The 23,485-nt window shown below is 53.6% G+C and overlaps 1 protein-coding gene across 1 annotated transcript in view; it reads right to left on the reverse strand.

The window, feature by feature from the left end:
* rela (v-rel avian reticuloendotheliosis viral oncogene homolog A) overlaps nucleotides 1-23,485 on the reverse strand; it is a 99,078-nt gene that overhangs the window by 18,438 nt on the left and 57,155 nt on the right. Inside the window, exons 4-6 of the mRNA XM_059955240.1 lie at nucleotides 19,233-19,378; nucleotides 7,196-7,287; nucleotides 6,946-7,086 (exon numbers count right to left, since the gene is read on the reverse strand). Coding sequence (XP_059811223.1) covers nucleotides 6,946-7,086; nucleotides 7,196-7,287; nucleotides 19,233-19,378 — 379 coding nt within the window. The remainder of the gene's footprint in view (nucleotides 1-6,945; nucleotides 7,087-7,195; nucleotides 7,288-19,232; nucleotides 19,379-23,485) is intronic.

The following is a 23,485-nucleotide window of genomic DNA, read 5'->3' on the forward strand; positions in this document are numbered from 1 at the left end:
AAATTCAGGAGGCGCACCCTCCGGACCGTAATCTCTTTCCGGCGACAGGTATTCATGAAACTGGAAAGGGAGGACGAAGTTGAGGGCTGGTTTACTGTCCGGCACGGGGGGGTAGATTATCAGGTGTATTGGAGCTCTGAGCGCCCACGGTGCCATGCGTGCGGGGAGGTGGGGCACTTTCGGAGGGACTGTCCTAGCACCCGAAAACCCAGGGAGTCCACTTCAGGAACTTGTGCCCTAGCTACCTCTGCCCCTGATCCCATCCCTGCTCCAACACCTGTGCCGACCCCTGCTCCTGCCCCTGACCCTGTCTCTAACCCTGCCCCTATTCCTACGTCTGCTCCTACCCCTGTGGTTCAGGCGGGTGATCCTGGGGCTACGTGTGGGGAGGTTCAGGCGAGGGACGGGGTGGAGTCCGGGCGGGGCAAGAAAGCGAGGAAGAAGTCGAAACACGTGAAGAAGTCGGCCCCCGAGACCGCAGAGCTCACGCCCATTTGCCCTGAGGTGGAGAGGGAGGCTCGGGGAAGCGTACGGTTGGACGGGGCGATAGGAGCGGAGAGTACCGCGCTGTCGGTGAATTCCGCACCTGTGTGCTCCTCCGGCTTGAAGAGGAGATGGGATTGTTCCCCCAAGAGGGCAGAGAATGCAGATGAGGGGGAGTCCCAGAAAGGGGTGGGGATCCGGGTGGGAGTTGTGTCTAACCCTGAATCCCCAGATGTAGACACCAGTCCTGGGGTGGGTGGTGTGGTTATGCATGAAGCTAGTGCTGGGCCTGTTTGCACGCCTAAAACAGACCTGGAGCTCTCCACCCAGGACTTAGCAGTCAGCGCCTCCCTGGAGGCAAATGTATTAAGTAGTACAGGTGGAGAGGAGACCAGGCTCTCTCACAGTCAGCATCAGGCTGCCAGTGAATCCATTGGGCCAGAGCTGCTGGGGTCCCCTTCATGCCTGTCTCCTGGGGAGGGTGATGTAACCTGCATGCCGACCCCATTAACTAATGGCCTGCAGGGAGTCCCTTGGGATTTTCCCTCCAACGTCGCAACTGTGGGTAAGACTGCTGCGACGGTGGAGCGGGAAGGTATGGGGGAGGTACCCACTGTGCAGTGTAGGTTACAGGGGCAGCCACCTTATACACCACCTGAGGAGGACGGTGGGGGATCTGTCTGCAGTGAGGGGTTGGAGGGGGATTCATTTGACAGCGAGACAATGGACATCCTCACCCCTCCAGAGAAGTCCCCATTGATACCTGTGGAGGAGATCAGAGAGTTTATTCACTCCTCCGTTGGTGCAAAGCATCGGCCTAAACTAGCCTCGCTTCGCTGGCCTAGCATGCCGAGGCTGGTGAAGTCCCTGAGGGTCATCCTCAGACGGAAGGGGAAGGGGAAGAGGAATGCTGTGTCAGGGAATGACAGGCGGCAGCTGAAATCCTTCCTGGATGACCTGGTGCGGGACATCAGGATGAAAAGCAGCCTCGCTCCTTCGGGAGATGGTGGGTCACAGGGTAGCGATGGTAGCAGTCGGGCCCGGAAAGCAAAGGATATTCTCGGTTTTCTTCGGGAGAGTGCGGCTGAGGGCGCCATCGCTCTCAGTGGGAAGGGGACTGGTGCTGAGGCCTAGTGTGCTCTCGACATGAAGCTTACCATAGCTAGTCTCAATGTGAACGGTAGCAGGGGCTCTCCCTGCAGGTATAACAATCTCTCAGTCCTCAGGGATGGGAGATACGCGGTGTTTCCTGCAGGAAACCCATACCACCCCGGGGGACGAGTCCGCTTGGCTCCTGGAGTGGCAGGGCGGGGTCTACATGAGTCACCTTAGCTCCAACTCTAGTGGGGTGGCGATCCTGTTGGCCCCAACCTTCCGGCCAGAAATCGTAGGAGTCCAAGATGTTGTGCCCGGCCGTCTGCTCCACCTGGCTGTGCGCCTGGATGGTGTACCGTTACATTTTATCAACGTGTACGCTCCGAGACGCGGGGTGATGCAGACGCGCCTATTCTGTCGGCTGTCCACCTTGCTGAGTTCCATCGACCCGGGGGACTGCGTCGTCCTCGGGGGAGACTTCAACTGTACCCTCGAGGTGGAGGACCGCTCGGGCCTCCAACGCGACCCGGCATCAGCGAAAAAGTTAAAGGAGCTAGTCGGCTCCTTTGACTTGGTGGACAGCTGGCGGAATCTTCACCCCTACTCTAGTGCCTTCTCCAGAAGATCGAGAGAGGGGGGTTCCCGGATAGACCGCCTGTATATCTCTCGGGCTTATGTCTCCCGCGTGTCGGCTTCCTCCATGCGGCCGGTGTCGTGCTCGGATCATCACCTTGTGTGGATGGAATTTACTCCTCTGCAACCTCGGGTGGGATCCGGGTATTGGCACTTTAACAACCGGCTGCTGGAGGACAGCCGATTCCGGGATTCATTCCGAGCGTTCTGGAGAGAGAGACGGAGAGAGTTCAGCTCCCTACGGCTGTGGTGGGATGTGGGCAAGGCCCACATCCGGTTTTTATGTCGGGAGTACACTAGAGGGTCGACAAAGAGGCGGGGCTCTGAGATTGAGCGGCTTGAGAGAGCGTTGCTTGACCTAGAGTCCCGTCTTGGTCCGACCGGTGGAGACCATCAAACGTGGCAGGAATACCAGGAGAAGAAGGACACACTAAGGAATCTGCAGCTTCAGCAGTCCCAAGGTGCATACGTGAGGTCGCGGATCCAAATGCTGCAAGATTTGGACTGCAGCTCACCCTTCTTCTACTCGTTGGAGAAGTGGCGGGGAGTTCAAAAGCAGCTGGTGGAGCTATTGGCTGCTGATGGCTCCTCCATCACGGATCCTGACGAAATTATCGAAGAAGTCCGCACTTTCTATCGGTCCTTATTCTCACCGGATCCGTCAAATGCGGGGGCGTGCAGTGAGGTCTGGGAAGATTTGCCAAAGGTCAGCCCAGATGACGCAGCGCGTCTGGACGCCTCCCTGACTGGGGAGGAGCTGTCTGCTGCCCTTCGGCAACTCCGGAGGGGTAAATCCCCTGGCTTAGATGGTCTAAGTGTGGAGTTTTATCAGGCTTTTTGGGATGTCCTGGGGGTCGATTACAGCCTTGTTCTAGGGGAGAGCCTAGCCACCGGGGAATTGCCCCTCTCATGGCGGAGAGCTGTCGTGGTCCTGCTGCCCAAGAAGGGAGACCTTCGCCTGCTAAAGAACTGGCGCCCGGTCTCCCTCTTGTGCGCGGACTACAAGATCTTCGCCCGGGCAATGGCCAACCGTCTTGGTTCAGTACTGAGACAGGTGATTCATCCTGACCAATCTTACACAGTCCCGGGCCGCTCCATCCATGACAATGTCCACCTAGTACGGGACCTGATCCACCTGCACCAGGAGACTGGGTCCCCGGCAGCGTTTCTTTCTCTTGACCAGGAGAAGGCGTTTGACCGGGTAGACCACAGTTTCCTGGTGGGCACTCTGCAGGCCTTTGGGCTCGGACCACACTTTGTGGCCCGAGTTCGGCTCCTCTACTCTGCCGCAGAGTGCCTTGTTAAGGTCAATGGATCACTGGCAGCACCCATTCCCTTCAGGAGAGGAGTACGTCAGGGATGCCCCATGTCCGGTCAATTGTATGTGATCTGTGTCGAGCCATTCCTGAGCCTCCTACGGCGAAGACTGACAGGTCTGGTTCTGCGTGAACCGGACATGGAGGTCGTCCTCTCGGCCTACGCCGATGATGTACTCCTCATGATGACAGATCCCAATGACCTGCGGAGGATGCGCGGGTGCCAAGACATTTTCTCGGCAGCATCCTCTGCCAGGATCAACTGGGCGAAATGTTCCGGACTCTTAGTGGGTCAGTGGCAGGTGGACTCCCTGCCGGAGGAGATGAGAGCTTTCGAGTGGGGTACTAGGCATCTCCTCTATCTGGGAGTCTACCTGAGTCCTTCTGGGGAGGCCTGGCTGGCGAACTGGCAGGACCTGGAGATGAAAGTCATGGCCCGGCTGGGGCGCTGGTCAGGCCTTCTCAGGGTGCTTTCCTATCGAGGCAGGGTGGTGGTCATAAACCAGCTGGTGGCCTCCATGTTGTGGTATCGGATGGTCACCTTGGCCCCTCCTGCCCCATTTGTTGCAAGACTGCAGAGGAAATTAATGGACTTCTTCTGGGGCAACAGGAAACACTGGGTCTCTGCAGCGGTCTTGAGTCTCCCAGTGGGAGAGGGCGGACAGTCGCTGGTGTGCGTCCGAACGCAGCTGGCGGCTCTCCGCCTCAGGACTCTGCAGAGATTCCTGTACACCGAGCACCCTCCCAGGTGGCACGTGTTGGCGACTTTCTTCCTCCGGAGGGGCTGCTGTCTTCACGAAGACATGCGGCTACCACCGGCGGGCGTCAGCCGTGCGGCTTTGCGGAGTCTGCCCGGCTTCTATCAGTCTGGAACATGGTTGCCTCAGGCCGGGAATCCCCTCCTCCGGCGGAGGGCGGGGTCCTGGCCGGCCCTTGCCCTACCTCAGTGGCTGTCGGTGCGGCTCAGTTGTGTGGACCGACTCAGGCCGAGCTGCTGGTGGGGCCCAGACCCCGCAATCTTCTCCGGGAGCCGTGTCCACACAACTTGAGCCGTCTCTCATCGATACCCACAGTCCCATTCAGGGATGCAAGTAGGAGGTATTTGTAAGGGCTGCTCCACACCCTCCACTTCCTTGCCCTTGTCCGCCGTCCCGACACGCCATGGCGGTTGGTCCTTCCACCCAGAGGTGAGGAGGGTCCCCACTGGAAGTCCCTTTACGCCGGGGTTCTTCCCATGCACCTGGGGGATCTCGGCTGGAGGGTACTGCATAGGGCAGTGCCCTGCAATAAGTTTTTCAGTTTGTACATGGACTTCCCACCCGCATGCCACTTCTGCGGGCTGGAGGAGACCGTGTACCACATGTACATGGAGTGTGTGAGGCTGCAGCCTCTTTTTGCATATTTGCGTGGGCTGCTTCTTGCCTTCTGGCTGCATTTTAGTCCCACCCTGTTTATATATGGTCATCCAGTAAGGAAGGGGGCATGGAGGGATGAGGATGTCCTACTCAACTTGCTCCTGGGGCTGGCGAAATCCGCCATCCGTGGGTCTTGGAAACGGGTGGCGGGAGGATCTCCCCGGGCAGACTGCCTGGCAATGTTTAGGGGGTATGTTCGTGCCCGGGTAACTATTGAAAAGGAACACGCGCAGTCCACAGTGGCCTTGGAGGAGTTTCGAGACTGTTGGGCTCCGCAGTGTGTAAATGCCATCGTGGATAGGGATGACAACATTCTGGTGTAATGTCTATTGTCTATTTGTAGTTCAGTAATTGTGTTTGCCACTGTTTTATATATATTGTATAGCACCGAAATTTGTAATAAAGGATTTTGTAATTAAAAAAAAAGGGGTCAGACACAGAGTGAAGCTCCCTCTACACCGTCCCATCACACACTCCTGGGGTTAGACACATTCTTCTCAATGTGCTCAATAAAAAGCACAACAAGAAACAAACCCATAGAAAAAAATGAAAGAATAAAATAGCGCATAAAGGAAGACTGTCCAACAGCCAGCGGGCGTTGAAAAAAGACAGCTTGCAAACAGCAACCGTGATCGAGCAGCGTCTCTGAACTGAAATCCATAAGGAGGGTCGCATAGTTCAGCGCACAGCTGGGTAAACGCCGTGAAACAGCGAGCAGAGTCAGCCCGTACCTCGCCTCGGACCCTGATGCCCTGACCCTCTCAATATGGCCCGCTGGTTAAACCTCCGTCCCAACTGCGGGTCCTGCCGCTCGGGAACGCCGGACTTGGCCACCTCGATGCCGCCCGTGAAACAGTGGGCTCAGTGGCGTTGCCGCGCTCTCGGGCCCGGACCCCGCGGCTTCGATTCGACTCTGGCCCCGACCTTTCACGCCCTTCCTCGCTCTTGGCAAAGGGCCTGCCCCCTCACCTCTGCCACTCCTCCTGGTCCAGAGGGAAGTGAGAGACTCGCTCGCCACGATCGTTCGCCAGCAGAAGTTTGTTTAACAAACTTTTGTTCAGTTATCCTTTTTGATCCATTGGCTAGCAGACACAAGTCGCTCAGATCCACCGGCGCCTTCTCACACCGCAAATTCTCCTTCGTTCCTCATTTGGTTATTGAATGACTATGCAAATAATTGTGCCTTGTCGATACAGCTGCTCTGACGACCGTGAGCGGATCGAGGGGCCGACTTTCGAACGGAGGGCCGGAGAAATTCAGCAGGCCAGGCCGCATCGATGGAAATGAGCGAACGGTCTGCGTTTCGGGCCGGGAGCGTTCAACACGACCGAGATGGAAAGGGGGGGTGGGTAGGGAAGAGGCCAGCGTAAAAAGGGTGAAGGGGAGGGGAAAGAGGGAGGCTCGCAGGAGATGGGTGAAGCCAGGCGGGTGGGGAAGGTAAAGGGCTGGAGAGGAAGGAATCCTCAAGGGGACCGGGGGAGGAAGAGAAGGAGGAGGGGACCCAGGTTGTTGCGGGGGGAGGAGGTAAGTGATAGGCAGGTGAGAAGAGGTGAAAGGTCAGAGTGGGGTTCAAAAGAGGGGAGGGGGGGAGATTTGATTACTGGGAGGAGAAATCGATATTAATGCCACCAGGGAGGAGGGTACCCAGGAGGTACGGCTTAGCGGGCGCAAAGAAAAATCGCTGGGAGATTAGGCCAGGAGATCGACACAGTACCACGTTCTTCCAAATAATGAAGTTCCACAGCCGATAAAGGTCCAGCCGGTCCTTTACCATGAAATCGGCAAAGGCGTGCGATCTCACGGCGGAGGGAGACTAAACCAGCGATACGGCGCCCTTGGCGCTCAAACCAGTGCCCTAACGGGGCCGGCTGGCGGGGTAGCGGGCACCAGCACCGGACTTCAAGGCCGACGGCCCCGGGTTCAAACCCCAGCCGGAGCGGGACTCACCGCGGAAAGCCCGCCAGGTTGGACTCAGATTTCGCAAACGGGAGCTCTGCACTTACGGTTGTCGTAGATGGGGTTGGAGACGGCGGGCGGCAGTGGCACGCTGCAGATGCCCATCTCGTTGGGGAGGAACACCTGGAAGCACAGCCGGACCACGTTGAGGTCCTCCTCGGAGTCGTTCTGGAGCTCCTCCGCCGGGACTGCGAAGCAACGAGGGGGCAAAGAGACATTATAGGCCGAGGCTTCAGACCCCCCACCCCCTCCCCCGCCCCACCGCCGGGAGGAATAGGAGGAGGGGGAGAGCCTCACCGTTGAAGGGGTTGACGTTCTTGCTGAGCCGGTTCTGCAGAGCCATGGCCACCTCCCGCTTCTTGACGCACTGGATGCCCAGGTTCTGGAAGCTGTTAAAGAGCAACGGGATGACGGACGGACGGACGCTCACCCCCGATCCCTCGCCTCCCCCGCCCCCCAGGCCTCGACCTCGCCCCGGCCCGTCCCCGACACCCCTACGGCCCACGAGTGCCGTGCTGATCCTTTAATCTACTCCACCCTTCCCTCTCCCTTCACCCTCCGCTTTTCCATCATCCGCGTCTCTTAAACGTCCCAAACGCGCCCCTGTGTTCCACACACGTACCACGCCTCTTTGTGGCAAACCGACCGTTCACATCGAGCCCTACATGTTCCTCCAATCACCTTAAAATTATGCCCCCCCCCCCCACCGTGTTGGCCGCCTCCACCCCCAGAAACAGTCTCTGGTTGTCCACTCAATCCACCTCGAACAGGTCAACGTAACTTCATTTTCAAGGTACATTTACGTCACTATGTACAATCATTCACAGTAAAGGCAAGAAACTCAATTGAAAGGCTGCCCCCCAACAGGACGGACAGCGTGCAGCAGACAACCAGCTGTGGACGTACAAAGAGAAGAAAAACTATCAGCAGCAGAGAACAAGAACACGAGATGAAGAGTGAGTCCGTTTCTGTGATGGGGCGAGTGAAGTTGAGCGCAGTTATTCCTTTTAGTTCTGGAGACTGACGGTTGAGGGGTGGTAACTGTCCCTGAACCTGGTGGTGTGAGTCCTGAGGCTCCTTTACCTTCTACCTGATGGTTGAGGGGGGTAGTAACTGTTCCTGAACCTGGTGGTGTGAGTCTTGAGGCTCCTGTACCTCCTTCCTGATGGTTGAGGGGTTGTAACTGTTCCTGAACCTGGTGGTGCGAGTCCTGAGGCTCCTGTACCTCCTTCCTGATGGTTGAGGGGTTGTAACTGTTCCTGAACCTGGTGGTGCGAGTCCTGAGGCTCCTATACCTCCTTCCTGATGGTTGAGGGGTTGTAACTGTCCCTGAACCTGGTGGTGTGAGTCCTGAGGCTCCTGTACCTTCTACCTGATGGTTGAGGGGTGGTAACTGTCCCTGAACATGGTGGTGCGAGTCCTGAGGCTCCTGTACCTTCTACCTGATGGTTGAGGGGTGGTAACTGTTCCTGAACCTGGTGGTGCGAGTCCTGAGGCTCCTGTACCTCCTTCCTGATGGTTGAGGGGTGGTAACTGTCCCTGAACCTGGTGGTGCGAGTCCTGAGGCTCCTGTACCTCCTTGCTGATGGTTGAGGGGTTGTAACTGTTCCTGAACCCGGTGGTGCGAGTCCTGAGACTCCTGTACCTCCTTCCTGATGGTTGAGGGGTGGTAACTGTCCCTGAACCTGGTGGTGCAAGTCCTGAGGCTCCTGTACCTTCTACCTGATGGTTGAGGGGTAGTAACTGTTCCTGAACCTGCTGGTGTGAGTCCTGAGGCTCCTGTACCTTCTACCTGATGGTTGAGGGGTGGTAACTGTCCCTGAACCTGGTGGTGCGAGTCCTGAGGCTCCTGTACCTTCTACCTGATGGTTGAGGGGTGGTAACTGTCCCTGAACCTGGTGGTGCGAGTCCTGAGGCTCCTGTACCTTCTACCTGATGGTTGAGGGGTGGTAACTGTTCCTGAACCTGGTGGTGCGAGTCCTGAGGCTCCTGTACCTCCTTCCTGATGGTTGAGGGGTAGTAACTGTTCCTGAACCTGGTGGTGCGAGTCCTGAGGCTCCTGTACCTTCTACCTGATGGTTGAGGGGTGGTAACTGTTCCTGAACCTGGTGGTGCGAGTCCTGAGGCTCCTGTACCTTCTACCTGATGGTTGAGGGGTGGTAACTGTTCCTGAACCTGGTGGTGCGAGTCCTGAGGCTCCTGTACCTTCTACCTGATGGTTGAGGGGTGGTAACTGTTCCTGAACCTGGTGGTGCGAGTCCTGAGGCTCCTGTACCTTCTACCTGATGGTTGAGGGGTGGTAACTGTTCCTGAACCTGGTGGTGCGAGTCCTGAGGCTCCTGTACCTTCTACCTGATGGTTGAGGGGTGGTAACTGTCCCTGAACCTGGTGGTGCGAGTCCTGAGGCTCCTGTACCTTCTACCTGATGGTTGAGGGGTGGTAACTGTCCCTGAACCTGGTGGTGCGAGTCCTGAGGCTCCTGTACCTTCTACCTGATGATTGAGGGGTGGTAACTGTTCCTGAACCTGGTGGTGTGAGTCCTGAGGCTCCTGTACCTTCTACCTGATGGTTGAGGGGTGGTAACTGTTCCTGAACCTGGTGGTGCGAGTCCTGAGGCTCCTGTACCTTCTACCTGATGGTTGAGGGGTGGTAACTGTTCCTGAACCTGGTGGTGCGAGTCCTGAGGCTCCTGTACCTTCTACCTGATGGTTGAGGGGTGGTAACTGTTCCTGAACCTGGTGGTGCGAGTCCTGAGGTTCCTGTACCTTCTACCTGATGGTTGAGGGGTGGTAACTGTTCCTGAACCTGGTGGTGTGAGTCCTGAGGCTCCTGTACCTTCTACCTGATGGTTGAGGGGTGGTAACTGTTCCTGAACCTGGTGGTGTGGGTCCTGAGGCTCCTGTACCTTCTACCTGATGGTTGAGGGGTAGTAACTGTCCCTGAACCTGGTGGTGCGAGTCCTGAGGCTCCTGTACCTTCTATCTGACGGTTGAGGGGTGGTAACTGTTCCTGAACCCGGTGGTGTGAGTCCTGAGGCTCCTGTACCTTCTACCTGATGGTTGAGGGGTAGTAACTGTCCCTGAACCTGGTGGTGCGAGTCCTGAGGCTCCTGTACCTTCTATCTGATGGTTGAGGGGTGGTAACTGTTCCTGAACCCGGTGGTGTGAGTCCTGAGGCTCCTGTACTTTCTACCTGATGGCAGCAGCGAGAAGAGAGCACGGCCTGGGTGGTGGGGATCCCCGATGAAGGATGCTGCTTTCCTGCGACCGAGCTCTCTGTAGCTCAGTGGTGGGGAGGGATGGACTGGGCCATATCCACTACTTTTTGTGGGATTTTCCCATTCCAGGGCATTGGTGAGTCCGTACCAGGCTGAGATGCACCCAGTCAATACACTCTCCACCGCACGTCTGTACAAGTCTGTCAAAGTCTTAGATATCGTGATGAATCTCTGCGAACTTCGAAAGGAAGCTGAGGCGTCTCCGTGCTTTCTTCATGCCGGCTGGTGTGATGGATCGGCTGAAATGATATCACCAAGGAACTTAAAGCTTCTGTCGCGGCGTGGGATAACAAGTCTATCGGGACCCTGAGGACTTGTGGAAACTGCGTGGTGGTTTCTTTCGAGCTTATAGTCTTTTAACATCTTTGGACTATTTTTACTGTGCCCATGGTCTTTTTTTTATCAATTATAATATTGTCTGCACTGTTGTAACTATATGTTAACTATAACTATATGTAACTATGTGGTTTTGTGTAGGTCTTGTAGCTTTAGTTTTTGGTTTGTTGGGTGGTAGAGTTGGTCTCCTGACTTGGTGTGTCTGGGTATACTTGTTTTGTATGGTGGGTTTGGAGCTCCTTTCTGGGGAACGCGCTAAGACGGTAGCGCGATATTAATACGCAGCAGCCTCTCCAGACTCTGGATTGGGGATTGCCAAACGTTATGTGGATTTTCTGGTGTAGTCTGTTTTGTCATGTGTTTTGTTGATATCATTCTGGAGGAACGTTGTCTCATTTTTTTTACTGCATTGCGTTTGCGGTTTCTAAATGACAATAAACTGAAACTGAACTGAACTGAACTGAGTGACGGCAGAACGGGAATGGCCGGAATTTCCGGGGGCAATTCAGAAGGCACTGGAAAGATACATCCCTGAGATAAAGAAATCTTCTAAAGGAAGGATGGGGCAACTGTGACTGACAAGGGGAGTTGAAGGCAGCATAAAAGGGAAAGAAGGGGCATATAATAATGCAAATATTAGTGGGCAGTTAGAGGATTGGGAAGCTTTTGAAACCAACAGAAGGCAACTAAATGAGCGGGAGGATGAAATATGATGATTCAAGAGGATACCAAAAGCTTTTTCAGATATATAATGAGTAAAAGAGTGGATGTCAGACCCCTGGAAAATTACGCTGGAGAGGTAGTAATGGGGGGGGGCAAAGAAATGGCAAATTAGTAATTATTTTGCCTCAGTCTTCACTGTGGAAGACACTAATAATATGTAAGGGTGCCGGGGACAGCACAGAAGTGAGTGCAGTTGCTATTACTAAGGGGAACATGTTTGGGAAGCTGAACGGTCTGAAGCTTGACAAGTCAGCTGGAGCAGGTGGACTATGCCCCAGGAGGTGGGTCGAGATAATGGAGGCTTTAGAATCTGCAGAGAGATATCGACAGGTTAAGCGAGTGGGCAAGTGTCTGGCAGAGGGAGTGCAATGTTGGTACACGCGAGTTCATCCACTTTGGAAGGGAAAATGGAAGAGCAGATAATTACTTCAATAGTAAAGATTGCAGCATGCTGCTGTGCAGAGGGACTTGGGAGTGCTTGTGCATGAATCACAAAAGGTTGGTTTGCAAGTGCAGCGGGCTGTCGAGAAGCCAAATGCAATGTTAGCCTTCATTGCTGGAGGGATTGAATTAAAGAGCAGGGAGGTCATGCTATAACTGTACAGGGTACTGGTGAGGCCACACCTGGAGTACTGTGTGCAGTTCTGGTCTCCTTACTCGAGGAAGGATATACTGGCTTTGGAGACGGTGCAGAGGAGGTTCACCAGAGATGAGGGGATTAGACTATGAGGAGAGATTGAGTCGCCTGGGACTGTACTCACTGGAATTCAGAAGAATGTGAGGAGATCTTATAGAAACATATAAAATTATGAAACAGGTAGAGTCAGGAAAGTTCTTTCCACTGGGAGGTGAGACTAGAACGAGGGGACGTAGCCTCGAGATTCGGGGGAGTAGATTTGGGATGGAGATGAGGAGGAACTGCTTTTCCCAGACGGTGGTGAATCTGTGGAATTCTCTGCCCAGTGAAGCAGTGGAGGCTGCCTCAGTAAATATATTTCAGACAAGGTTGGATAGATTTTTGCAGAGTAGGGGAATTGAGGGTGATGGGGAAAAGGCAGGTAGGTGGAGATGAGTCTGTGGTCAGATCAGCCATGATCTTATTGAATGGCGGGGCAGGCTCGACGGGCCAAATGGCCGACTCCAGCTCCTGTTACTTATGTTCTTCAGGGTTCTAATGTTTCCTGTCATTCATTCTGGACGTCTGTGAAGAGTACGAATTTCAGGTGGTACCTGTATACCTTCCCCGATATTAAATGCAACCACGGAAGACCGGCCTATTGGCCGGAGTGGGAATAATGGGAGCCTTTTCCGATTTCCTTTTCCCCTGCGCTCCGCAGGGGCCGGTGCTGGGACCGCCACTCGTCGCGTTACTTGTCCGTGATTTGGCTGAAGAACTTGACGGCTCTGGTGGCCAAGGTTGCGGACGGCGGGCGGAGGGGCAGGTTCTGTTCAGGGGGCAGGCAGTGTGCAGAAGGACTTAGGGCAGATGGGCAAAGAGGTGGCAGGTGGAATGCAGAGTCAGGAGGTGCGTGGGCATGCAGTTTGGCAGGAGGAATATAGGTACAAAGGGACCTGGGAGTCCTTCTGCAAAATTCCCTAAAAGTTAACTTGCAGGCTGAGTCAGTGGTGAGGAAGGCAAATGCAATGTTAGCATTCATTTCGAGAGGACTAGAATATAGACTATAGATGCAGGAGTAGGCCATTCGGCCCTTCGAGCCAGCGCCGCCATTCGCTGTGATCATGGCTGATCATCCACAATCAGTACCCCGTTCCTGCCTTCTCCCCATATCCCTCGACCCTGCTATCTTTAAGAGCTCTATCTAACTCTTTCTCGAAAGCACCCAGAGAATTGGCCTCCACTGCCTTCTGAGGCAGAGCATTCCACAGATCCACAACTCTCTGGGGGGAAAAGTTTTTCCTCAACTCCGTACTAAATGGCCTTCCCCTTATTCGTAATCTGTGGCCTCTGGTTCTGGACTCCCCCATCAGCGGGAACATGTTTCCTGCCTCTAGCGTGTCCAATCCCTTAATAATCTTATATGTTTCAATCAGATCCCCTCTCATCCTTCTAAATTCCAGTGTACACAAGCTCAGTCGTTCCAATCTTTCAACATATGACAGTCCCGCCATCCCGGGAATTAACCTCGTGAACCTACACCGCACTCCCTCAATAGCAAGAATGTCCTTCCTCAGATTTGGAGACCAAAACTGCACACAATACTCCAGGTGGGGTCTCACCAGGGCCCTGTACAACTGCAGAAGGACCTCTTTGCTCCTGTACTCAACTCCCCTTGTTATGAAGGCCAACATGCCATTCGCTTTCTCCAATGCCTGCTGTACCTGCATGCTCGCTTTCAGTGACTGATGAACAAAGCAAGGTTGTAATGGAGAAGACCACACTTGGTGCATCGTGAGCAGATTTGGGCCTCTTTACCTGCTGGCATTGGAGAGGGTCCAGGGGAGGTTCGTGAGAATAATCCCAGGAAAGGAAGGGTTAACTTACGAGGAGTGTTTGACGGTTCAGGGCCGTTTAGAAGAAGTGAGGGGGGGGGATCCCATTGAATCCTATTAGATATTGAAAGGCATAGATAGAGTGGACGTGGAGAGGATGTTTCCTGTAGTGGGGGAGTCTAGGACCAGAGGACACAGATAGAGTGGATGTGGAGAGGATGTTTCCTATATTGGGGGAGTCTAGGACCAGAGGACACAGACAGAGTGGATGTGGAGAGGATGTTTCCTATAGTGGGGGGAGTCTAGGACCAGAGGACATAGAGTGGATGTGGAGAGGATGTTTCCTGTGGTGGGGGAGTCTAGGACCAGAGGACACAGATAGAGTGGACGTGGAGAGGATGTTTCCTGTAGTGGGGGAGTCTAGGACCAGAGGACACAGATAGAATGGATGTGGACAGGATGTTTCCTATAGTGGGGGAGTCTAGGACCAGAGGACACAGATAGAGTGGATATGGAGAGGATGTTTCCTATAGTGGGGGAGTCTAGGACCAGAGGACACAGATAGAGTGGATATGGAGAGGATGTTTCCTATGGTGGGGGAGTCTAGGACCAGAGGACACAGATAGAGTGGAGGCGGAGAAGATGTTTCCCCATAGTGGAGGAGTCTAGGATCAGAGGACACAGATAGAGTGGATGTGGAGAGGATGTTTCCTGTAGTGGGGGAGTCTAGGACCAGAGGACACAGATAGAGTGGATGTGGAGAGGATGTTTCCTGTAGTGGGGGAGTCTAGGACCAGAGGACACAGACAGAGTGGATGTGGGGAGGATGTTTCCTATAGTGGGGGGGTCTAGGACCAGAGGACACAGAGTGGATGTGGGGAGGATGTTTCCTATAGTGGGGGAGTCTAGGACCAGAGGACACAGATAGAGTGGATGTGGAGAGGATGTTTCCTATAGTGGGGGAGTCTAGGACCAGAGGACACAGACAGAGTGGATGTGGGGAGGATGTTTCCTATAGTGGGGGAGTTTAGGACCAGAGGACACAGATAGAGTGGATGTGGAGAGGATGTTTCCTATAGTGGGGGAGTCTAGGACCAGAGGACACAGATAGAGTGGATGTGGAGAGGATGTTTCCTATAGTGGGGGGTCTAGGACCAGAGGACACAGACAGAGTGGATGTGGGGAGGATGTTTCCTATAGTGGGGGAGTCTAGGACCAGAGGACACAGATAGAGTGGATGTGGAGAGGATGTTTCCTATAGTGGGGGGTCTAGGACCAGAGGACACAGACAGAGTGGATGTGGAGAGGATGTTTCCTATAGTGGGGGAGTCTAGGACCAGAGGACACAGATAGAGTGGATGTGGAGAGGATGTTTCCTGTCGTGGGGGAGTCCAGGATCAGAGGACACAGATAGAGTGGATGTGGAGAGGATGTTTCCTGTCGTGGGGGAGTCTAGGACCAGAGGACACAGCCTCAGAGCCGAAGGGTATCCATTTTGATGAGGAAAAGTTCCTTCAGCCAGAGGATGGTGAGTTTGTGGAATTCATTGCCACAGACGGCTGTGGAGGCCGAGTGGCAGAGGTCGATTAGTCAGGGTGACAAAGGTTATGGGGAGAAGGCCGGAGAGTGGGGTTGTGGGGGGGGGGGGGAATGATCAATCAGTCCTGATGAAGCGGTGGGGCGGTCTCAATGAGCCAAAATGGCGTAACTCCGCTCCGAGGTCCTGTCGCCTGAGGTTTGGCTGGCACCGGGCGAGAGGCCGCTGTGGTGGCACCGCTCAGACAGATTGTTCATTCTCCCCCCTACAGGCAGTGGCGTCATCAGCAAATTCAACTACGGCTCTGGAGCTGCGATCGGCCTCAGGGTCGTAAGTGCAAAGCGAGTAGAGCCGGGGGGTTCTCAGCACACGGCCTCGAGGTGCTCCTGCGCTGACGGAGGTCGCGGAGGAGCTGCTGTTACCAATCCGGGCTGTCTGGGGTAGGCAATCGAGGGTCCAATTCCACTCCGACTTACTGAGGCCGAGGTCTTGAGGGTTATTGATTAGCTTTGAGGGGGCTGAACGCCGAGCTGCGGTCGGTAAACAGCACCCTGATGTCAGCACCTTTCCCGCCCAGATGCTCCGGGGCCGAGGGAAGAGCCAGTGAAATGGGAACTGCTGTGGACCTCTTGCGACGGGAGGCAAATCGGACCAGGTCCCACTCCCTCCTCGGGCAGGGGACGGTCCGTTCCGTCACCACGGACGGAGGCGCTACTGACCGATGGTCATTGAGGCAGGTCGCCACGTTCTGCTTGGGCACCGGTATCACTGCAGCAGCTGAATATCTCAGACGGCCGAGGCGGGAGGTTAAAGATATCGATGAATACTCCTGCCAGTCGATTAACAAGGGTCTTTAGTACTCGGCCAGGTACCCTGTCCGGGCTGGACACTTTCCCCGGCTGGAGGCAGCTGTCATGTTGAGCTCAGAGACTGAAATCGCACAGTCAACGAGGGCCGTGAAGTTCCTGGAGGTGCCTCGGATCTTTGACGGTCAAGGCGAGCACGGAAGGCGCTGAGGACACCCGAGAAGGAGGTGACAGCGTTCCAGTCCTGCCACGCCTGTCCAGCGCCCTTCAGTGACCAGAGTCTGGTCCACCTCGCTCCCCGAGATCGCAGCTGGACCTTGGTCGCCGTCGAACGCCGGTGATCTGGCCCCTGGCAGGCAGCAGATCTTCTTCATCCCGGGCTTCTGGTTGGGGAGGGCGCTGAATGATTCTGTGGGAGCACCCTCGTCCACAACCGATTTTATAAAGTCCGTGACAATCATGATGTCATTGTTCAGATCTGTGGATGAGGCCCAGTCCACTGACCGGAAGCAGTCCCATGATCCCCTCTCCGTCCTCCTTCACTCCAGACTCGCTCATCTTATCTTCGTACGACCTGCTCTCTAATCCAGTAAAATCTCCTCTGCACCTTCCCCAAAACTTCCACACCCTACCTCTCACGTCCGATCCTCAGCCTTCCTTCTCCACTCGGATCGTGAATCCCACTCCCCAGACACCAAAATCACCCGCCCTCCTGGATCTCCTGCCCACTGTCCCCCCAGACTCTCCCCCCCCCCTCCCGTATCACTGTAGGCACTCCTAAAGCAACCCCTCCCAATCCCGCAGCTCGGCCCCTCCCAGACCAGTCCCTCCCTCTCCATCTCGATCACCTCGGTCCCCCCTCAGACCAACCACTTCCCCATCACCTCACCCCCTCCCCAGACCAATCGTCAAACCCCCACAACCATCACCTAAACCTTCCCAAACCACTCTCCCTCTCCCATCACCTCAACCTTCCCAAACCAGTCCCTCTCTCTCCCATCACCCCAACCTCCCCAAACCAGTCCCTCCTCTCCCATCACCTCAACCTTCCCAAACCAGTCCCTCCCTCTCCCGTCACCTCAACCTTCCCAAACCAATCCCTCCCTCTCCCGTCACCTCAACCTTCCCAAACCAGTCCCTCCCTCTTCCATCACCCCAACCTTCCCAAACCAGTCCCTCCCTCTCCCATCACCTCAACCTTCCCAAACCAGTCCCTCCCTCTCCCATCACCTCAACCTTCCCAAACCAGTCCCTCCCTCTCCCATCACCTCAACCTTCCCAAACCAGTCCCTCCCTCTCCCATCACCTCAACCTCCCCAAACCAGTCCCTCCCTCTCCCATCACCTCAACCTTCCCAAACCAGTCCCTCCCTCTCCCATCACCTCAACCTTCCCAAACCAGTCCCTCCCTCTCCCATCACCTCAACCTTCCCAAACCAGTCCCTCCCTCTCCCATCACCTCAACCTCCCCAAACCAGTCCCACCCTCTCCCATCACCTCAACCTTCCCAAACCAGTCCCTCCCTCTCCCATCACCTCAACCTTCCCAAACCAGTCCCTCCCTCTCCCATCACAACCTTCCCAAACCAGTCTCTCCCTCTCCCATCACCTCAACCTTCCCAAACCAGTCCCTCCCTCTCCTATCACCTCAACCTTCCCAAACCAGTCCCTCCCTCTCCCATCACCTCAACCTTCCCAAACCAGTCCCTCCCTCTCCCATCACCTCAACCTTCCCAAACCAGTCCCTCTCTCTCCCATCACCCCAACCTCCCCAAACCAGTCCCTCCTCTCCCATCACCTCAACCTTCCCAAACCAGTCCCACCCTCTCCCAACACCTCAACCTTCCCAAACCAGTCCCTCCCTTTCCCATCACCTCAACCTTCCCAAACCAGTCCCACCCTCTCCCAACACCTCAACCTTCCCAAACCAGTCCCTCCCTCTCCCATCACCTCAACCTTCCCAAACCAGTCCCACCCTCTCCCAACACCTCAACCTTCCCAAACCAGTCCCTCCCTCTCCCATCACCTCAACCTTCCCAAACCAGTCACTCTCTCTCCCATCACCCCAACCTCCCCAAACCAGTCACTCTCTCTCCCATCACCCCAACCTCCCCAAACCAGTCCCTCCCTCTCCCATCACCTCAACCTTCCAAAACCAGTCCCTCCCTCTCCCAACACCTCAACCTTCCCAAACCAGTCCCTCCCTCTCCCGTCACCTCAACCTTCCCAAACCAGTCCCTCCCTCTCCCGTCACCTCAACCTTCCCAAACCAATCCCTCCCTCTCCCGTCACCTCAACCTTCCCAAACCAGTCACTCTCTCTCCCATCACCCCAACCTCCCCAAACCAGTCACTCTCTCTCCCATCACCCCAACCTCCCCAAACCAGTCCCTCCCTCTCCCATCACCTCAACCTTCCAAAACCAGTCCCTCCCTCTCCCAACACCTCAACCTTCCCAAACCAGTCCCTCCCTCTCCCGTCACCTCAACCTTCCCAAACCAATCCCTCCCTCTCCCATCACCCCAACCTTCCCAAACCAGTCCCTCCCTCTCCCATCACCTCAACCTTCCCAAACCAGTCCCTCCCTCTCCCATCACCTCAACCTTCCCAAACCAGTCCCTCCCTCTCCCATCACCTCAACCTTCCCAAATCAGTCTCTCCCTCTCCCATCACCTCAACCTTCCCAAACCAGTCCCTCCCTCTTCCATCACCCCAACCTTCCCAAACCAGTCCCTCCCTCTCCCATCACCTCAACCTTCCCAAACCAATCCCTCCCTCTCCCATCACCTCAACCTTCCCAAACCAGTCCCTCCCTCTTCCATCACCTCAACCTTCCCAAACCAGTCCCTCCCTCTCCCATCACCTCAACCTCCCCAAACCAGTCCCTCCCTCTCCCATCACCTCAACCTTCCCAAACCAGTCTCTCCCTCTCCCATCACCCCAACCTTCCCAAACCAATCCCTCCCTCTCCCATCACCTCAACCTTCCCAAACCAGTCCCTCCCTCTTCCATCACCTCAACCTTCCCAAACCAGTCCCTCCCTCTCCCATCACCTCAACCTTCCCAAACCAGTCTCTCCCTCTCCCATCACCTCAACCTTCCCAAACCAATCCCTCCCTCTCCCTCACCTCAGCCCCATCTTAGACTGACCCCGGCCCCAGACCAGCCTCTCTCCCTCCCCCTGGCCATCCCCAACCCCCTGCAGACCTGTGAACGCTCCTCTCGGGCAGGTCGGCCTCGTAGTAGCCATCCTTGCAGTCCTTCCCCACCAGGTCGTGGGGGTGGGGTTTGTAGGGCTCCTTCTTGGTCACCAGGCAGATCCGCACCCGGGCCGGGCCGAGGTAGTTCACAATCTGCACGGTGGAAAGACCGACACAGATTAAAGGGGGGCCTTCCGCGTCCCACACCCGTACGCGGAGCCACACGGCACGGAAACAGGCCCCCTCCAGTTGGGAATTCCCCTCCGCGCCCTGTTTGGCCGACGGGCAGCAACCTCGTTCCCTGACGCTCGACCCGGCACAGCTGTAAATCGCATAAGGAGCCGGCCGGATTTGAACCTTGGACCCCTCGGCTCAAAGTCCAGCGCTGATACCACTATGCCACTGGCCAGCTTGAGCTGCCCCGCCAAACTCATCTCATTTGGCCCGTAACCATTTGCAGCTCCCGTGGGGCAGGAGGTACAGAGGCCTGAAGTCCCAGACCGCCCAGGTTCAGGAGCAGCGACTTCCCGATCTATCAAAGACCCCCCACCATCTGGGCCAGGCCATCTTCTCACCCCCCCCCCATCGGGCAGGAGGTACAGAAGCCTGAAGTCCCACACCACCAGGTTCAGGAACAGCTCCTTCCCCTCAACCAGTGGGTTCTTGAACTGACCTTCGCTACCTTGGCATAGTAAATAGCCGGCCGCTGGGGTAGTGGTATCAGCTCCGAGGCGAGTGGTCCCCGGTTCGAATCCAGCCGGCTCCCCCTTCGAACCCTTGCGGGCTTTCCACCCGTACTGGGTGGAGCGTCGAGCTAGCGACTCCCCCCCCCCCGTAAAAAAAAACAGACAAGTGCTAAAGAAACGGCAAAGTTGCTGCCCGATGTGCCACGAGGTGCGGAGAGGAACAATGATCGTATAGCGACACCGTGACCACTTTGCGTTAAAAGTGGACTTTTGTTCTACTGTCTTGTGAAAAATCTGTTAAAGTTCATGCATCTTCTAGTGAATGCCGAGTCTCTGATGCTACATCTCTGCCGTTGGATTTCTGCTGACCTCCTGACCTTCCGGGAGTCAAAATTAGCGAGCAGTCCTAATTCCAAGATTTCAGTTTATTTTAGAGTACAAGCAAACCCCCAAATACTAACCGAACCAATTAAGGAGCTGAGAGACGATGTAAGAAGGAATTAACGCTAAGGGGTGTAAGACAAAGGAATAAAAGACGGCGATTCTCAAAGATCTTTCACTTCTATAGGTAAGATAAGGAAAATTAAATAAATAGGAATCAATTAGTTAATAGGCTACATAATCGGGATGGTATGGAAACGTACTGGTTCCTAAGTGCTTTACAGTTAGAGGTGACCCATTTTCCAACGCAAATTTTCCTCTGACAGACAGACAGACATATTTATATTTCTAAGCTCCATGTATCTATCCAGGAGTCTCTTAGAAGACCCTATTGTATCCACCTCCACCATCATTGCTGGCAGCCCATTCCACACACTCACCACTCTCTGAGTAAAAAACTTACCCCTGACATCTCCTCTGTACCTACTCCCCAGCACCTTAAACCTGTGTCCTCCCGTGTTGGCCATTTCAGCCCCGGGAAAAAGCCTCTGACTATCCACACGATCGATGCCTCTCGTCATCTTATACAGACAGACATACTTTATTGATCCCGAGGGAAGTTGGGTTTCGTTACAGCCGCACCAACCAAGAATAGTGAAGAAATATAGCAATATAAACCATAAATAGTTCAATAATAATAAGTTAATCATGCCAAGTGGAAATAAGTCCAGGACCAGCCTATTGGCTGGGGGTGTCTGACACTCCGAGGGAGGAGTTGTAAAGTTTGATGGTCACAGGTAGGAATGACTTCCTATGACGCTCAGTGTTACATCTCGGTGGAATGAGTCTCTGGCTGAATGTACTCCTGTGCCTAACCAGTACATTATGGAGTGGATGGGAGACATTGTCCAAGATGGCATGCAACTTGGACAGCATCCTCTTTTCAGACACCACCGTCAGATTAGGCCAGGATTAAAATTGGAGGGTTGCTGCACGCATGGGGATGGGAGGGCCTACTCCGCCCTGTAGCTCCATAAATAAGTAGACAATCGAAAGGATTACATCACCACGGTCATGTGCTAATACTTGGCCAGTGAAAAAATGAGAAAGGTGAGAAAACATTGGTTTAGCTGCTATACCACTTTCTGCCGGTGAGCGTGGAAAATACATGAGCTTTGTTACGTACTCGTGACACATGACAGTGGTACCCTTGTCATGTGACTGGGGTTGAAGCTATACTGGACGAGGTAATGGTCTTGTGATGGTGGAGTGATGTCATTTTCCCGCAGTAGAGATCATGTGACAGGTTTTTTGTTACAGGTTATAAAAGGAAGACCCCACCCTGTGAGGGGGGGGGGGCAGTCCGTGGCGGGATTTGCCATGTTGACTTCATGCCACTGTGTGATTTAATGTGATGACGCAGTTTAGTTGAAGGATGAAGTTTTATCTAATGCCTAAAGTTTAAAAGGTCATTGCCAGCAGTTTCTTTACAATACTGCTAGTTGAGAATCAGTGGAGAGTGAAGATCGGAGTTCGGGAGTTAAAGATCGAGGAGAATCGATTTTCGACGGTGAAACGGGTTTCACCTTGTTTAATCCTTATTCGGAAGGAATTCGTTGACTGTTCTCGTGTTAATCTCTGCGGGATAGCAGGAAAGATTGAGGGCAATGTGATAAAGGAAAGGTCAGTGCCTTTAAGCTGTTTCGTTACGTTTCGTAAATTCTTCATTGGAAAGAGTTTGACTTCAGGGACTGAAGCAAAGCGACGTGAAAGAGAATTTAAATCGTCTTATAAAGTCTCTCCCTTAAATGGACTGTGAGCATTTCGAACTTTTGGCAATAGTACGTTAAAGAACTGTTTTTGCAACATCGCTTTAAGAACTGTTCAAGCTGCCGCACAGCAGCTGATTTCCGGTTACGGTAGTGTTTGTTTACTTTGGGGGGGTTTGTTTTCAGTGTTTAATAAACATGTTGTTTGTTATAAAAACCCTTGCCGAACTCATATATTTATTGTTGCCTGGATACATAACATAAATATGGGGGCATGTCCGGGAATGGATCGTTTGAGTTTAAATGCTTGTTGAATTTTGAGTCGGTGTTTTGGAAAAGGGGAATACTTGATTCTTTTGTTTGATTGGTGTGAGTGGTATTCGGCAACAAGGAATATTGATGAGTTTCTGGTTTCGCCAGATGCGGAGTTGTTAGCGAAGGCGAAAAAAACTGAGGTATCTGAGATAGCTAGTAAATTGCAACTTAAAGGTATTTTGCAGACTACACCTAAGGCTGTTATACAGAGAAAAATCGCGTCACACTATGTGGATTCGGGTGTTTTTGATTAATCGATTTTAGGGTCGTTTCCAATAAGTAATCTGGAGATGCAGTTGCAAATCGAACAAATGAGGTTGGAACAAAGTAAAGCAGAATTGGAGCATTGTAAATTGGAGGCGGATCAAAAGAAGAGAGAATTTGAATATGCAATGGAGGAATTAAGGTCTGGGGATCAGTCTTCTTGTTCTAGAAAACCGTTTGTTGCTAGTCAAGAAATTAAATTGGTCCCTCCATTTAGTGAAACAGAAGCGGAAAGATATTTTCAACATTTTGAAACTATTGCTCAGATGTCAGAGTGGCTGAAAGATAAATGGTCAGTGTTGCTACAGAGTGTAATTAAAGGTAAAGCACAACAAGTTTACACAGCTTTAACTGTTGCGCAAGCACTTGATTATGATATTGTGAAAATGCATGTTCTAAAAGCACACGAATTAGTCCCAGAAGCTTATAGGGAAAGATTCAGAAGTTTGAAAAAGTCTGTGGAAAAAACTTATGTGGAATTTGCCTGGGTCTCAAGATGGCGCTTATGGAGTAAACCGCTTTTGGCTTTGCTCCAAACCTTTTACGTCTTTTTAACCTACAAACACCCCTTAAATTATCTTTTTTTACTTATTCTAAAGGGGTTTAAACATATAGAATTTTTCTTTTTAACTATTTGAACTTGCTGAAATGTCTAAAGTAAAAGAATTGAAACAGACGAAAGAACCGATAACTTTAGAAACTATTGCAAAGCTTATAGAAGATAAATTTGCGGGTCTGGAGAGAAAAATTACTGAACAGCTTTTTGCGTTTGATGAGTGTTTAAAATCATTCGAAGGAGAACTTAAAACACTTTCACTGGAACTACAAAAACAACAAGCAAATAT

This window comes from Hypanus sabinus, chromosome 31 (genome assembly GCF_030144855.1).
Source record: "Hypanus sabinus isolate sHypSab1 chromosome 31, sHypSab1.hap1, whole genome shotgun sequence".
In the NCBI taxonomy this organism is placed as follows: domain Eukaryota; kingdom Metazoa; phylum Chordata; class Chondrichthyes; order Myliobatiformes; family Dasyatidae; genus Hypanus; species Hypanus sabinus.